We start from the raw sequence: 17,794 nt of genomic DNA on the forward strand, positions 1-17,794 counted from the left end.
GGACATCAGCGATCTGTTGTTATTTTTATGTGTCAAATTCGGAGATCTTTGGAAAATGGGATTGGAATGATTTGATTGAAAGTTGGTCTCATAAATTTGCAGGCAGAGAAACACAGGTTTTACATATGACATTAATTATAGGTCCACTCCCAGTTTAAGACAGCCAGGGTCATGCTATTGTTCAAGTATAAGGGTATATGTGAGGTGTAAGGTGAGGTGTAAGGTGAGGTGTAAGGGTATGTCACCCCCAAAAGGTGTGACATACCCTTACACCTCACCTTACACCTCACATATTCTCTGGATATGTTCCATAAGGAAATAATTACACTGTATGGTCATTATAACATTGCTAGAATCTAATGGTGGCCTAAGACTAAGTACTGTATTAGTATATTAGGCTTTCACAGGTAAAACTACCTGCAGCATTATGTTACCTTTGAAGTTTCTAGTATCTAACATCGGCCTAGTAATCTAGTATTTCAACAATACCTGTACATCTGTACAGAATCACTCATAACTGCTGCTGCAGGAGTCCACTGCTCTCACTCTGAGATCACTCATCTCTTGTCTTGCAGTAGTAGTTGCTTTGTCTGGTGATTTTAGGGCCATCCATAATGATAACTGATCATCGGCAATCAGCTGTTCTAAAAGGACTTGTTATTACTGAGCGTGATAAATAAACAGTTCATTATTGTGACTATTACTATGATATTGCACTGAAACACAAACTGTCGCTGCAGCCATTCAGCCGACTCGGCAGAATCTCTCTGTGTCTTTTCAGCCGCGGGGTCACATAATCACCTACGGTTTGTCACAACGCACCTCTCACACGGAGAGGAAAGCAACTGTCAGCGTTTTTTAAAGGAGAGGAATGTGGTTTGCTCATTGTCCAGATTTTCTCCATCTGACAGGAAATCAAAAGGCAAACCTCTAATTGGATTTCCCTGAGGCGACCATCTGTCGTTGTCTGCCATCTTTCAGTTGCATCACTCAATACTGTCTGCCCTGCCATTACTCATATCTCCTTTGAAGTGGAGATAAGTGTGCCGATTATTTTTTATAAACTCAATGTAATGCCAAACCCTTTTTAATTCTTTCACTGGATTAATTTCCCCGGAGTCACAATATAAAGTCTGCTTTTATTTATTTACACCAAACTGATGTGAGACGCTGGAGCCAGCATGAGTGAACATTTCTGAGCCGTGAGATCGAGATTTAGTATGAACTTTGCCTTTACTTTGCCAATGGACATCCACACGGAGCATCGGATATGGTTTGTCTGGAAACAGGCAGAGTCTGGCTGGCTAACTGGGAAGGATGAGCTGGCCGACAGACAGAGCCTGGTCAGGATCCATGCTTTCACTTGAGTGAGACAAAGATACAAGGACCTGACTGTCCTCTGCAGTGACCCATGCCTCTAAAAGCCATTAGATGAGAAGCCTTGGAATCCTTCATCCACCATCAAACTCAATTGTCTTTTTTTTTCTTTTTTTTTGAGTGTGTGCATTTTGTTCCAGGATATCTAACAGAGAAACCACTGAGTACAAATGGAGTTATCTCACACTGCTGGCAGCTGATTTCATTCATTCTCAGTGCTTTTAAATGCACAGTCATGCTGTAGTTCTTTTCAGTGATAAGAACATTGCATTTTGTGTTTGAATATATACAGTAGGTTTAGATGAGAAACTATAATGTGTAGTCAGCTGTAAACATTTCATTTGGGACAATACTGCTGCAGTTGTGTCATGTATTGTATATGTAATGAATATAGCAGTACCTTTTGATATAATGTATTATTATTATTATTGAATAGTTTTGTTTTTGGTCTCTTGAACTGGCTTACTAATTGACTGACTGAATAATCAATACAGTTGTCAAATAACACCAAAGTAGCTGCTTCATCTGAACAACTCCACTAGGTAGGTTTTCCAGCTGCAAAATTTAGCCTAAATCAGAGTTTCCCAAAACGTTTTAAATGGAGACCCATTTTTTTAAAGATGGCTAACTATCATAACCCAACTCATGTGACATAAAATAATTACAACTTCATTATGAAATTGAAAGCAGATGCACATAAATCTCAACAAAAAGTCTGCACATTTTTCAGGGGACTACACAAAAATCTACTGTGACCCATATGTGGGTCTCAACCCAGTCTTTGGGAACCACTGGCTAAGACAGTATCCTCCATTAGATTATATTACCTCCTTTTCATGTTACGTGTCATAACTTGTTTAAATTGTTGACATGACACTTCCATGTGATCAGCTATAGGTTTAGTGACATTAATATTCACTAAAATACAATTCTGCTCATGTGCTTTCTGTCATCGCATCGTTCCTCTCTCATTTGTGCTCTTTACTGAGACGCACGGGCAGAGACCTGCGTGGGGGCGCATTACAGAGCTAATGGGTGGACCCGGAGGAGAATTTCCAGCCCCGTGATTTGCTAATCGGGGGCTGGTTCCCGACTCCTTCCTCTGTAATCGTGGCTCTGGTTTGTGGAGCTTGCCCAGCCCTCCTGTCCGTGGACGCACCAAGTGTACAGACTGCACCCTGCGCGTTTTGGTTAAAGCCCGACTACCTTCACTGTGAAGGCTGGGCACTGGGAAGGAGGATCGGGGGCCTCGTGGCTAAGAGAAGAGGCTGACAACTCACCACTTATGGCTTTTTTCTAGGACCGTTTCCATCATCTATTGGGATTGTAGAAGGGACGCTGTTGAAAATCACCTGAAGTTGCGCAGAAGTTTGATTCACTTCTGGGCCATGGAGATGCAAAGGTGGTCCACAAGGTGGAAAACGAAAAGGTGGTTTATGGATTCCACTGTAACAGCATTCATCACTTTAACCCTGGTTCTACAAGCTGCTTGTGTCACAGCAGGTAAGAATATTATGGAGCAAACGTCTGTAATGACTTTAATTTGCTCCAAAAGGGACGGCGCTGACACCGGCTGGTCTGATGATGGAGATTGGGGACTGACTTACCTGACTTACCTGGACACAGGCGCTATTATTTTTGCTTTGTATTTAAACAAACAAGTATTTTTTTTCTCGGTTTCACAACTTTAGTAGTTTCATTGAAGCGAGGCTGAATACTTATAGGTTTGCGCACTGTATAGAAACGCGTAAAAGTTTCCCCTGCTCCTATAGTGAAGTGCACTGGCCCAGAGCCAACTTATTCCACACACTGAGTAGATAACTGCGTGAGGTGCACATATTTCTCTAATACACTACATTCATTAACACTCAATTTAACGCGGGTTACTTTTACGCATGAATGGAACGCGTCCTTGCCGGAGATTAAACACTCCGCACAATTAAATTCATCCTAAACCGCTGGTATGTGCGCACTCAGATCAGGACAGAAGAGTGGTAACAGATCCATGTGTGGTAAAGATTCATTTTAGACACTCAGAAGAAGCTCTTTGTTTGTACTGTGGTCCGCTGGGTGGATGTGGACACGGTTAGCAGGGTGGATTACCTCAGCCAGATGACACTGGACATTTTCTCGGACCCTAGAACCTTTCCTTGGATTAAATCATGTTCCTTAAAAACTTTGAATTACACCGAAACTTTAAGTGTTTCTTGTATTCCTCTGCCAGGGAGAAGGGATGATGGCTGCCACAATTAAAAAAAAAATGCTGATCTGGTTGTGAAAACTACCAGATCCAATTAAATTACTAAAGATAGATAGATAGATAGATAGATAGATAGATAGATAGATAGATAGATAGATAGATAGATAGATAGATAGATATGAAGGCATCTCAGTCCAGAGTGCACAGTCCTCTACAGGAACCTGTGTGGTCAGACAGGTTCACCCTATCTCCACACTGCCCTGGTCCACACTGAAGCCCACAAGCTGCCCCCCTCACCCACTCCACTCCACCCCCACCCCATCCCACCTTACTGGTGCCCAGCTCTTCCCCTTAACTTTGCACTTGTTTGATATCACTGAAGCACGGCACTGTGTTGTTGTGAGCGGTGGGAATGCTTCCTCTCTTAAGTACTGAGCAGTTATTTGATGATGGTCCTTGTCGCACTTCCCTATGATTTCACAGCCTTCAAAGAGCAGGCCTGAATATGAGCCTAGCCTGCAGCCATAATGGCCACCAGTCAGTCACAGGGCTTGAGATTGCACAGGCCTCACACACTGTATGCTATAGACAAATATGTCGGGATTTATTGTCACTGTAATTATGACAGAACGTGTTTATGTTGTTAGGTTCGAAAATGTTTCATAAGCACATTGGCGATTGAATATCTCAACTTTTTAGTCAAATATTTTGTAACATTAAAGCAAGAAATTCCAAATGTTTTGGCTGCAGAATTTAAATGCAAAAATGCAATGTAGTTTGTGTCACTTTTATATTTATTTATACCTGACTGGATTTGTACATCAGATAGAGAACATTACCTCTCCAAACCCATTCATCTTGTCTCTATTTTTAATCTCAAGCATTGTGCTGCAGGCTCTGTTTTCCAGGGTCTCAGTCAGATTCTCCTGAGCTCTTTATGGCAGCCGTTTCTGCAGGGTGCCCTCTGCATCTAGCAGTGTACAGACACGTTTTCTCAGCCCCCCCCCGGGCGCAGACTCTGATGTGCATTCCAGCAGACAAAGCTAGCATTTTCGGAGTCCTCTCTCCCCAATGTGCTCCACCGGGAATATCAGCTAATCAGCACCCTCACTGGACCTCTGTCCTGTCACATATGCAGTCACTGCTGGATCATTTGCACACAAAGCCACAACTTGTGTGACTCACATCAAAGTTGTATAGTGACGGCAAATTAAAAATAAAATAAAAACTTTTTCAGATACCACTTTCTCTATAACATTACAGACAAAAAACAGTGCTCTCATTTCCTCATATGAGGGCTACAGTAAAGAAAGTTAATGAGTGTAAATATAAGGAGAGTTAAAGAATGCTTTGAAAAACATGGGTAGGTCTCTGTGAGGTTTTCCTAGGAATGACAGCAGTATAAAGCTGTCTTGTTGTAGCAGGCAGCATGGTGGAAGGTAAAAGGAGAGAGGGAAACAGAGTGGGTGGGTCTGAGGGTAAATATACACATATATATTGAGAGACACTCTGGCTGAAGATATTTTTAGAGTCTCAGGGAGCTGCAGGTGAAAAGGTCCTACTCCATTTACCAGTCCGTTTTACCTCTGTGTAAACATGACAGTCAGATGATGTGATGAAAACTGTATGCTCACATCTTATGTACTGGGCAATGAATGTTGAGCTGAGTCTGTGTTTTGGTAATGTTATACTATCTCTTGGTTACATCACCCGTGAACATGACAGATATGTTTTCAGATTAATCCATTCATGAATTATGGTAATGAATCATACATACTCCTTCTTCTTTTGTAAGACTAGAGATATGTAGATGATGGAGTGACTGGGAAATAGAGATGATCTTGACTGACTGAAGGGTTTGGTAGAGTTTTTCCTCTCTTTTACTAGAAGTAGGAAGGTCCATCCTTCCATACCAGATTGAGTTTTTCTGGTAGCTACTGTATGTGGCCTGTTTGCTCAGCCCTGAGGGCAAACTCACACCAGCTCATCAGATGGACTCTTTAAAACCTGTGCACACTCATTTGGCCACCTTAATGGATTGGCCAGTGTTGACGTTTTCTCAGCACCTCTGTGTGAGGGTCATTGCTTGGCCAAATTGCCACATCTGGAACCTATGAGTCCTGGAGTTTGAATTGAAAGCAGCGCCGCAGGAACTCACAATGAGCTTCTCAGTTCGCTCTCCAAAATAAGTAGCCGGTTCATCCTCGTGAGCTTCAAAAAAAAAAGGCCAAGTTGACCTTCCCCATCCCCGCAGTGCAACAGTTTGCTTTGTATGATTTGCTTGTCTGTGTTTCCGCTGTGTGCTCTGTGCATTCTAAACAGCAGAATTAGCAGCACTGGGTTTCTGGTGATTTCGTTCAAACTATTTGTATAAGTGCTTGCAGCAACATCATACTCTAGCAGCATAGATTCATGTTGGAACAGGGACATGTCCCCTAACCAAATGCTTCTCTGAACGGAGTGAAACACGCTGTTCATTTGCTTTTCTTTGACACAGCTCTCATGTTAAGCAGTGACAGCAGACAATTTTAAGGTATTATCAGTATCATGTAGCACTTAATTAAGTATGTTAAAGAGTGATTTGACCTCTGTGCTCATCAACACAGTGACTTAAGGCACAAGAAAAGGTATGTTATACTTAAAGATACTTTGGAGACCTAATTTACTCAACAAAAAACAATTAGTTATATACTGTATTTCTCAGTATAGCAGTGTTTAGGTTTAGAGTTGCCCGGCGAAAATGAAGTAACTTGTTTTATATCAAACCTGACAGAATATGGCTGCAATCAGGTTGGAGTATGACTGAAAGCACAAAGAAGTTCCCACAAAAAGGTTTTAGAAGTGAATTCTACTACTCAAAAAATACCGGTATCGTTCACCGGTATGATGGGATAAATGCCTCTTGCCCCCGACTGCCCCTGCTCTCCCAGTGTATACAAAGGGCTCCCTCAGTCAGATCTGATAGTATTGCTTGACAGAGCCTGTTACATTGTTACAATGTTACAACAAAAATGTACCCACAGAAACTTTTAAATAAACGATATTAATGTACGATCAATGACATTTAACATTGTGCCATTGTATTTCCAGTATTAGTCAGACATTGGTCTGTATCCTCTGTGCAGTGAAGCGAGCGGCTGTTTTTATTTCCACATATCGCTTTTCCGAATACAAATGGCCTGATCATGTTTGCCATTTTTGATACTGAGAGGATGTTTTGATGAAGGGGCATCATTAAAATGCTTTCCCATGGGTCTCTTTTATGTAAAGATTATCAGACTGAAGAGAGTGGAAACCCAGAGAGCCTCTGGTGAGCCTTATCAAGGTAAACCTATCCAGGTGTTGTGGAACTAGACCTCTGTTTGTCCATTATCTTCTTAGATTGGGGTCAATGGAGACATTTCCTGCTGTGTGAGCTTGCAGAGCCACAGCAAGGCAGCGTTTCCTGTCTTAAAGACAGGAATTGCTCAATGAGGGAATGTTAATCAGTTAATGTTACTCTATGTGTGATTTTGATACAACAGTGACCTCCTGTAAGACATATGTTAATCATAATAAAAGGTTTATAGCTAGAGCTTGATCTTGTGAAGTATGTGTCTTTTGAGAAAACAATCATCTTGTGTGGGCAGTTGCAGTGGTTGTAGGTGAAAAATCATAAATGCATTTAAATTGATGACATGACATCAAACTGACTAATAGGGCTGCAACTAATGATTATTTTCATAATCGATGCATCCGTCAATTATTTTCCTCGATTAATCGAGTAATCATTTGGTCCATAAAATGTAAGAAAATGTTGATTGTTCTTTTCCAAACCTTAAAAATGGTGATATCGCTCAAATATCCTGTTCTGTCCACAAACCAAAAATACTCGTTTAAATGATTTATTTGTTATGTGGAGCAAAGAAAACAGAACATATTCAAATTGAAGAAGCTGAAAGCTTGTTTTAATTACAAAAAGGACTAATCAATTGTCAAAATAGTTGACGTTAATTGATTAATCATAGCAGCCCTCCTGACTAATAACACATTTAATGTAGCATGTGGACCATGCACACCTTATGCCAAATGTTGAATCAGTACTGTGACCTAACTGAACTTTTATTTACTCCCAACTGCAGAACCAGTGGACGTCCTAAAAGTATTAGAATTTCAAAATTACCCTGAAGGAGTGACAAAAACATCAGGATTTTGCACAAATCGAAGAGCATCACAGCCGGACTCAGCTTACAGAGTTGCCAAGCAGGTCCAGATCAGTGCCCCCACCACGCAGTTATTCCCAGGTAAGACAAGCGTCTCATCATTTAACCAGGTTCAACCATCTGGTGGTGTGAGTGTGATTCTTATGGATCTTTTGACATTGCATGTCTGATCTTTGCTATTGATGGCTGCTCTGTCACAAAATAAGAATCTTCAGTCTATAGGAAACCCTCTCCTCTTTTGTCTTTGCAGGAGATGTCTTTCCTGAGGACTTCTCCATCCTGACCACACTGCGTCCCAAGTCTGGCCTCCAGTCTTTCTTGCTGTCCATTTACAACAGCCAGAGGGTGCAGCAACTGGGCGTGGAAGTGGGACGCTCACCTGTCTTCCTGTATGAGGATCAGACTGGCAAACCAGCCCCGGAGGACTACCCACTATTCAGTAGTCTCAACCTTGCAGATGGAAAGTACGTCAGAACTCAAATGTGCACTCAAGTATTTAAACACGCCCTCACATCCTCATGCTCAGGGCTGAAGCTGATTTAGAGGGAAAGGGTGTTGTAGCATGCAGCGATGTCAATGCTTGTCAGTGACTGAGAGTATTTAGAATTCTATATGGTACAAGAAGAAGCATTCCAATTTTAATCTCCCTGGGCTAAAAACCAAGTTATGTAATTTGAAAATGTGAATGACATTTGTTGGGTTAGGGTTAAGCCATTTTCATATTTACTAAGAAATTCAAACAATCAGCTAATTTCTTATTTTTTACCGTCTTGTTCGTCTTTATTAAAAGTGAGAAAACAACCAAGATCTTCCCATTGCTGCACCACAGGTGCTCATTCCTGGATTATCCATCTCATCAGGAGATCGTAGGCACAGAGACAGGTCAGAGACAGGAGGACACTGGGTTGTTGGGGCACAGCAGGGACTGCTATGGGCAACCTGACCTTATCCATGAACTCACTGCCTCTGCTTTTTACCTCCTTGGATTACCTCACCCAACCAGAAACTGTTCTCCTTTTGGCATAAACCTGATTATTTGCTCCCTGGATCAGAAATCCCCAAATTCTCACGCAGAGCTTCAGATTAGCTGACATGTTCGGTAACCGGGAAGTAATTATATAGACATCCAACCTTTGAATGATCACATTTTACAGCCTTATTTTTCTTTGCACTTGCTGACCATACTGTGAGATGATGGGCTTTTGTAGAAAGTCATAACTCCATCACTGTCTTTGTGTCCTTAAATGTACTTAAGAGGAGATCCAGTTTCTACACAATAACCATGATAAAAGGCAGCATGGTCACTGTTTCAAATAGCTTCTCTGCGGTAGCTCAACTTTTGTGTTGTGTGTCATCTTCCTCGTGACCCACTCTCTGAAGAGCAAGGATTTCATGCACTTCTTGGTCTGGATGAATTCCAGCTCCAGGACTTTGTACAGTTGACAATCCCGGTGGATGCACTGTTATTAAGAAGCATCCACCAAACCTGAAAAGAGAGGCACAATGATGACAGTGATGAGGTGAAAAAAAGCATTATCCCTCTCTTTAAAGGGATTGGGAGGGTTTCTAGTGAGCTGTTACACTGCACACTGTCACACTTATAAGCTCCTTTTTGAAAGATAAGTCTCCCTTTCAAACACAGTGTTGCTCTTTTTCTACTTACAATGCACAACAAAAGGTTAAGATATTCTTTAAACGTATTGAAGTCTGCTTTTGCTCTTCTGCCTTACGGTATAAAGTGACAAGTAATCCTTCTGCCATACCATAAAGCCCAAAGAGTGTTTCATGCTTGTTTTCCTCTTAAGCTTCACTGCCTGCCCTGGAATGTGTCGCTATGATCTTGCTCCCTTCATGGCAATTGGGCATTTCCCTCCTCTGCTCGCAACATGTACCATCATAGAGAAATGAATGCGACATTGGATCTGTGCCTCCGTTACAGACTCCCCATACTGCCATCTTGGGCTACAGCGGTGCCAGGTCTCATCTTCCACCTTAGAACAATGTTTTGACTGTGTGTCTCGTGCTCTGGAAAGGCAGGCCTTCCTGGATCCTGACACACACTTTCTACAATGTTCACCACGTCTGTCATGCCGAGTAACCCAGAAGGAGGATTAAGTTTGGAGTTTAATGAGTGTAATCCTGTGTTAAACAGGGCCAAAGTGTGAGGGCAAGAATGTGGTCCACTGCTGATTGGTATGCAATGGTCCTTCCTTAAATGCAGTGGCAAACGGTCCAGTGGCGCGGGAGGTGTCACACTCACGTGTGACCCTGATTAACCCTTTACGTCCGTGGGTGTTGCTGATAGAAATGTATCGCTCTTAACCCTGTGTTTCTTAAACATTTTTTTCGTGTCATGAATTCCATCATATGGCAGAGTGTGTTTCCTTATCGCAGCTTTCTCTTTTATAAAAAACCTAATTATAATCCTATGAAAAGTGCTTTTATTCAAACACTTAAAGGTGCACTATGTAATAAATCTAAAGCAACTGGCCATAAAATCCTCCTAATATGTCACAGAGGCTGAGGAATAATGTTCATATAACAAACCGAACCCACCAACAACAGTTCAGCCAAAATATTTGCATTCAAAAAAATATTTTGCAGACTGCAAATCATGTTTAAATTTTGAAATCATGTTTTGGCATGTGGCGCCACCTACCGCCGTCTACCAATCATTGCAGTCAATAGAGTCTCAGCTGTCGAGCAACCACGGGTTGCCAGTTACGTCAGACAAAGGAAGCCAAAAAGACCTCGGTATTTTGAATTTGAATGTAGTAACCGTTTTTGGCCACATTCTTACATATGGCACCTTTAAAGAGCATGCTATTGACTTGCTGTTCATATGGTTTGTCTTTGTGTAATTATTAGCATACACTGTCAGTGTGCAGTCCCTTTTGTTGTCTTTCAGGATTATTAAATGTTAGCATCTGTTGTATTTTGCTGTAAATGTGTGACGTGAATTCCTGAAAACTATTTCAAACAGGATTAACTCTTCCCGGCTCCACTCTAGTGGAGTCTTACAGCGAAAGTACTGAATGACCCAGTGGCCTCTTTAATTGCTCACTTCTTCTCTCCTCTCTGCCTCCCCCTTGACCAGGTGGCACCGTGTCGCCATCAGTGTAGAGAAGAAGACGGTCACTGTTATTGTTGACTGTAAGACGAAGATCACCAAGCCTCTCCTCAGGAGTGACCACGCTTCTATCGAGACCACTGGCATCACCGTGTTTGGCACCAGGTTGTTGGAGGACGACGAGGTTTTCCAGGTAGAGATTTCACTTGGACTGATTGTGGCTGCATATTTTGCCTCATTACCACATTTATCAGATCTATCTTCATCTAAAACCTAAAAGTACTGTTTAAATCTAGTGTGTATTTACCTCAGCATGTATTATTCAGTTTGACATGTTGTGTACATGTCCAGATTTCACTCACTGCCAACCTCAAATTCTTTGACTTGTGAAGTTTTTAGTCTGATTCTCATGGAGGCAGCCCTCGCCTCCTTTGATGCCGCCTTACAGGAATGTGGAAATGATAGAAAACAGGGAGGATCTGGAGCTCTTTAGTTCTTTTGAGTTTACAGATATATCACATATAAGTTACTGGCTTGTAGTTGGGCGACGACACAGAAAGACTTCAATGTCTCAGCTCTTATTGTTTTGGAGCCCCGAGACTAACGTGGCCCACATGTTCTCACGTGTTCTCAAGTGTGAGAAGCTCACAGTATCTGTGGAGGTCAAACAGACACATACTGTAGTTCAGAGTCACTGGTTTTTATAAGCCTTTCTCAAAATTACACTCAAACAAGATTGAAAGCCACTACTGCAGATGGAAAATGTAAGATTGTCTTGCACTGCAGCTTATCACAATTGCATGGTTTTCAAACCATTACTTTAGTGAGACTTGTTTTTAAGGATATTTGGGGTGTGAATTAATGCCATCATTTCATTTTCACACTAATTGCAAGACAGACCAGATTAATACAACTGATACAAATGTGCATCTCTCAGCCTCAGAGTTTGAGTTTATGAGAGCAGCTCAGTGGCATTTTGAGTGTTACCACCCCCTTTGCTTGTGATTTAGACAAAAGGCTGTGAGGCAGAGGCACAGGTCATCCAGAGGTGCACGCTGGCATGGACTCAGGCAGATGTATATAAATAATGTCACACAATGGTTATATTGTCATGACACGTGTGTGGTGTGAGAGGTAAAGGTCGTGGAAAGGCTGTGAGCGGTGTTGGCTGCGAAGAGAGCGCTTGTTTCATTTCTGAACAGTGCAAATGACTAGTCATTATTCTGGTGCCATGTCTGAATGACTGATGCTGCTGCTCGTGTTTTAAAGAAAAAAAAAAAATATATATGGATATGTGGATTTTTTTTTTGCATTCATTGACTATGGGGGCGGAGCGTCCTGCATATTTGAGGCTGTTTTGTGTGTCCACACACGTGTCTTTGGTTTCCTGCCTTTTTTCTGACTGCCATTATTTGCTCTGTCTCACCTGCGGCTATACTGTGGTAGTTTGGTTTATGACAAGCAAACATTTGCTGATGACTAGTATTAAAACATTATTATCATCACGAAGGAAATGCCAATTAGAGAAATCACTAATGCAGTTTTCTCTTAACACCATTCTGGACGTGCAAGTTATACCAGTTTGATTAAACGTATAATACTGTATTCTTTGTCACGAGTTGACTTTTTTATTTTTATTTTTGTATGTTAATATGAAATGAATGAGCAGATGTCTTGATGTAATACTCAACGATGAATGGATATCTGGGGACTATTGTGTTGCACAGAGTTATAAACAGATTAGTTTTGAATATCTCCTGGTTCAAAACCAAAGTTTGTATGAAACAGTGTGTCCAGTCAGAGATTGGCTCGTGGAAATGCTGAAAATGGGAGCCATAAGTCAACTAACAGGGTCTTCTCTGTGTGGTTTTTGGAACAGGTCTCCTGTCTGTTCTCTGTCCTTGCTCTCCTCAGAGATCCACAGGGACTGATGCATGCTGGGATATACAGGGGAAGGAAATACCTCAACCCTGTGCATTCAAGCCAGTGGTTAGAATGAGAAAATAAATGTGTCCGCTATGTCAGTTTTGCTGACAGCGAAAGGGACCTTGTCAGACCCTCTGTTTTTAGTTTAAATTGTCACTATATTTGGTTTCAGTAGCCAGCCTATAAGGAAGTAGAGGAATGCACGGAATACCGTAAATAATACTGGCTTGACTGTCTTAGTTGTCTTAGTGTTAATTTGGTAGGTGAGGTTTTCATTTGCAGGCGTACATTAATAATAAAAGTAAACAACTTTTTCTTCGGCATTTGTTTTCACTCGTTGACCTGCATTTTTCATAAAAGTCTATTCATGCCGTACCTGCCCCAGGTTGGAGGCGACCACCGTCGCAAAGGGATCTGGTTTGGATGAATGGGAGTCTTTCATTGCCCCGTCAGGCCTTCCTCATTTCCTCATCTCCTCCCCTCCCTGCATTTGCTCCCCTGCCCGCCACCACCACCACCACCACACCTCCTCCTCCCTCTCCACCCTTCCCCATCCTGAGGCCTCCCTGCCGCGTCAAAGCCATGAAACTGTCTATTCATGCTTGGCCAACATTACCTGTCTGAATCAATTACACCCACACATATAAAGTATATGTATATATACACGTATAAGAATATATGCCTATTTCTGGGTCACAGTAACTAATTAGGAAGGATGAGATAGTGTTGAGGTGTCTGTGCCATATTAGAAGGTGCATCTTGTTTATGGTTGGTATTGTTTACTCAATTCATAGCTCATCTACTCTTTTGAACTTACAGTTTTGTTAATCTCATGTTGTTCCATCTGCTATAGAGCTGTGGCCTAGTTAACCTTTACATTTTTTTGTCCTCCTTTAATGTCACGTACTGAGGACCCACTGGTCCAGCTGTGTGAGGTGCAAGCCCCTTTTGCCTTTTCTGAGTTCGCTTCTGTCTAATGTACAGACATTGGGGGAGTGGCTAATTGTTGTGTGGGGCTGTCTAATTACAGTAAGCTATGGCTGGACTAAAGGCATGCTCCCTCAGGCAAAGGTATGTCAAAGGATCCACGGTGACGACTAGTTGTGATTTGATTCGGCCGGTGATACCCCGCACCCACCCTGTTATTAAACCATGTAATAGGATTTTAGACAAACAAAGATCAATCAAAACGTTCAAAGCATGGATAGTACCTTCATGCAGCTACTGCAGTTGTCGAAAATAAACTCTTTTAGAATGTATTTATTTATCTTTGACCACTTTTGACCTCTGATACAGTATGTATGTGACATCTCCTTGATGTGATACAGATATTGCAATCTTATGTATCGACAGATACAAATTAAGCAGTTGGATAGCAAATAGTATATTTGTTCTGCGGCATTTAGCATGCTGTAATAACCTTCCCCTTTCAAAATCCTAATACTCCAACTGCATGACAGACATCTGCAGCTCTCTCTCACGACCTTGTCACATGACAATGGTGGCAGGTGTCTCCCTTTACAGCATGTTGCTTGTATTTGGTTAGGCATCTGCATCATATTCAGGGTTTTATTTTCATACTGGATTGAACTTCTTACCAATATTAGATATGGTGAGTTTGGCCAGTATTGCACTCACATCAATATTGAATCTTATGAGCTCAACACCGTACTACTGAATATTTAAAGATGTTGCAGACTTTTCTGACAATTCCTTTTCAGTTTGAACAGTATCACAGATTAGTAAGGAGTAGATAATGCTTCTTAACTTAACAGTTAACAAGGACTGTGCGATAGCATATGATTCATGCATTTTGTTTGCTTTATGTTTGTTTTACACAACCACTAAATCCTTGGTACGTGTGCTTGCATGTTTTTTCCAAATGATGCATTTAATCAGTTTGCTCGCTCCACCTGAGGTGAGCACCGCCAAGAATAGCAAAGCAGGTATAGAGCAGTAAATAGATTTCTACAAGTCTCAGCTGTTGGTCTTGACCCCGCTTCTCTCTTTCAGCCTTAACCTTTGACCCCACAGTCATTAACACACAAGGTTGTGAGCTTGTTTCTGTGCTGTGCGGTGCTGTGCTGTGCAGTGCAATGCAGAGTTGTGCTGTAAGCAGGAGGAGCCATTACTTTGGATCCCTGGCTTTTCTCTAAATTGCTAGAGGCTTTTATCTCAGCTGTCCATAATGGAAGACAGGTTCATAGCCTCAGTGTAACTCTCCCCAGGTGTTTCCCCTGCACAAAACACCTTTTACCATCCCAGCTGCTCTCGCTAAAGCCCTGCCTGCCTGCCTGTCTGTCTCTGGATGCTACTTCAGCGCTCTCTGCCAACAGTTTCTCACTCGCCTTGCAATGAGCTTGTGAATGGGCTCTTAATTGTTTTGGCATCTTGGCTGAAATCATATTATAACAACGGTTGATAAAGACGTCATCTGATTAACTCTATGTCAATGTTTTCTTTAAAGTGTCCTTTATTGTCATGTTTATGCATTAGCAGACACACATTGGATAACCCGTTTGGATGACGTTTGTCATTTTGTCTGTTGTGAATCAATCCAACATGTTTCTCAAGTCCTGCTATGAAATGGTCAAAAGTTTCCTGCGCGTGTTGATTTGATGTGATCTGGGGGTTGAACACTAAGTCTCCACAGGCTATTTGTGTGTGACTTTAGGCAGGGTTCAAGAGTCCAGTGTTGGTCTTTGGGTGACATAATACATGTCAACTTCAGTCAGGGCAAGGTTTGATCTCTGTCACACACACAGTGGGGCCTCTCCTAACTAATTGAGGATGTCCCTTGCTTGTTTGATCAGCTTTGTTTTTTCATGATCAATACAACGCATCTTTTTAATGGATAATGCAAACATTTCATGCTTATGAATTAATCTGATAGCCTACTGCTTCACTTAATGTTGTGTATTTTTATGGTTTACATTTAATTGATATACAGTTATTACTTATTACTCAGCCTTATTGCTAAGAAGTAGGAGTGAGATAAGGGCTTTTGTTACACCACAGCATCCACAACTGTAGCTACAGATAGTGTAGTTATAAGAACTTAGCGAATGAGATCAGGTAATTAGCAGAAGCAGACCAAAAGCTGGGGCATTTTGTGGTAGATTAGTGTTTTTATCAGTGTTTTGTCAGTGCTAATGCACCGTGTCTCATTTGTGTTATGGTAAGCAAAGCAAACAGACATTCAAAGAAATCAGCGTCTCTTGAGACAGTATCCACCCACCCTGAGTCACATAGCTGAAGCTGTGCAGTGAGATGTTGACAGATGCTTACACATAGAAAGTGGGTTTCCCATGTGACATGCAGCAACAGATGTACACACATGTGCAGGTATCCATTGGTCCACTCCCTATATTTCTGTCTGTCTGTCTGTCTGTGTCTCTCTCTCTCACACACACACACATACACACATTCTCTTGACAAGTTGCAGCCTGCTTCATTTCTCTCCTGTTTCACTGCCAGTCAATGTATGGTGCCCCCGCTGACACGAGTGCATCAGGATTTTTTTTACCTCTGGGCTGAGGCATCTCTGTGTGCTCCTCTGCCACACAGCCTCACCAGAGACATGCCTGTTCAACTACCTCATAGCACCCCCCCCCCCCCATCCCAGCTGTCTATGCAATGTGTATAAAGGCTCAAAAATCAGCCTGCAGGAACATGGCGGGCAGTTACTCCAGAGAAACATCAAAATGCTTTCTCCAATACATTCACTGGCATGCAACAATCTGTGTGTTTTGGCTGAGCGAGTGACAACAAAGCGAGACAGAGCTGGAATGGCGTTGAGCGCTGTGGCGACCTGTCACAACCATCGAGAGAAAACTGTGGTCTGTGACTTTTCTCAAACGATGCCTTCAATTTGCTGTGTGCTATTTTAATGGTTCTCAGACAAAACCACAGTGTATTGTTAACAGTTTAAAAGATGGCTTGATTTTAGAACAATCCCACTTTGACACTAATTCCATCCGACACCATGAGTGGGCTTGTGGGCTAAGGCTTCAAATAGAATAGCTGTTCACATAAGTATATGTTCATTTGACTTTCAATAAAAGTCTTCACCAAGTGTATATCTCCTTGCCTCTGCCATCTGGAATGGCTCCAGCTCCTCTGATGGATATAGTTGAAGTAATTGTCACTAATTGTTAAGATAGCAAATTAACAATGTGGGAATTAGGACATTATTTACATGGAAACTGCAGTTAATTCTCATGTATTGTGATTTTTCCTGGTCTAGTCCAGGTCTTGTAAGTTCTGAGGTTTCTTCTTTTGAGTCTGTAAGTCTTCCCACTGATATGATACTGTATATTTGTGATAAGAAATATAAGCCCATAATGTGGTCTTACCAATGGTTAATAGATAGAATGAAATTGTGTCACGTTTATTTGTTGTCCTGAGGTAAACCTTTGCACTGATAATAATAATTTTCTCAGTGTCTTAGCTCAGTTTCCTCCCTGCACCATGTGAGCGTGGACTCAGTGTTGAGCTTTTTAATCATTCAAGAGGGGGAATTTACTCTGCCAGACTTGATAAGTGTATGGGGCTGGAGGGATCGCATCTGTAATTTAAGATTTATATGTATGCCTCTTTGCCTTGCATGTGTGAGCTGGATGAGACATGACCCTCTTGTTAATATGTTTGTATAGCCTTGTCTTGTCTGTTGCTGATAATCTGGTTTCATCCACCCTTAACAACTAAAGGAGCTGTTAGTCATTGTAATGTAAATAATTCACAATGAAACCACTGATGTCTGATCTTTTGAACTGGCATGGAAGAATATATGTGGGAGACAGCGATTCAAAGTTCCTTTTTCTCTTCTCTGCAGGGTGACATCCAGCAACTTCTGATCGTGGATGATCCCAAAGCAGCATATGACTACTGTGAACACTACAGCCCAGACTGTGACACTCCACATGGTGAATCGCTGCAGGCCCAGGAACCAGAGGTAGAGGTCAGCCATCCTGGGAGGGTGTGATAGGGGGGTTATACCATTATAAAGTGTTTGTTTGT

At 41.8% G+C, this 17,794-nt stretch overlaps 1 protein-coding gene across 2 annotated transcripts in view; it reads left to right on the forward strand.

Annotated features, from left to right (window-relative positions):
* Window positions 1-2,765: 2,765 nt before the first annotated feature.
* The window catches only part of col11a1a (collagen, type XI, alpha 1a), a gene marked incomplete at both ends in the record, with an annotated part of 72,284 nt that continues 57,255 nt past the window's right edge, over window positions 2,766-17,794 (forward strand). For both annotated transcript variants that reach the window (XM_083901934.1, XM_083901935.1), the window contains 5 exons: window positions 2,766-2,880; window positions 7,699-7,860; window positions 8,030-8,243; window positions 10,877-11,042; window positions 17,610-17,735. In XM_083901934.1, coding sequence (XP_083758060.1) covers window positions 2,766-2,880; window positions 7,699-7,860; window positions 8,030-8,243; window positions 10,877-11,042; window positions 17,610-17,735 — 783 coding nt within the window. The remainder of the gene's footprint in view (window positions 2,881-7,698; window positions 7,861-8,029; window positions 8,244-10,876; window positions 11,043-17,609; window positions 17,736-17,794) is intronic.

The sequence above is a fragment of the Microchirus variegatus genome (assembly GCF_963457635.1).
Source record: "Microchirus variegatus genome assembly, chromosome: 15".
Taxonomy (NCBI): domain Eukaryota; kingdom Metazoa; phylum Chordata; class Actinopteri; order Pleuronectiformes; family Soleidae; genus Microchirus; species Microchirus variegatus.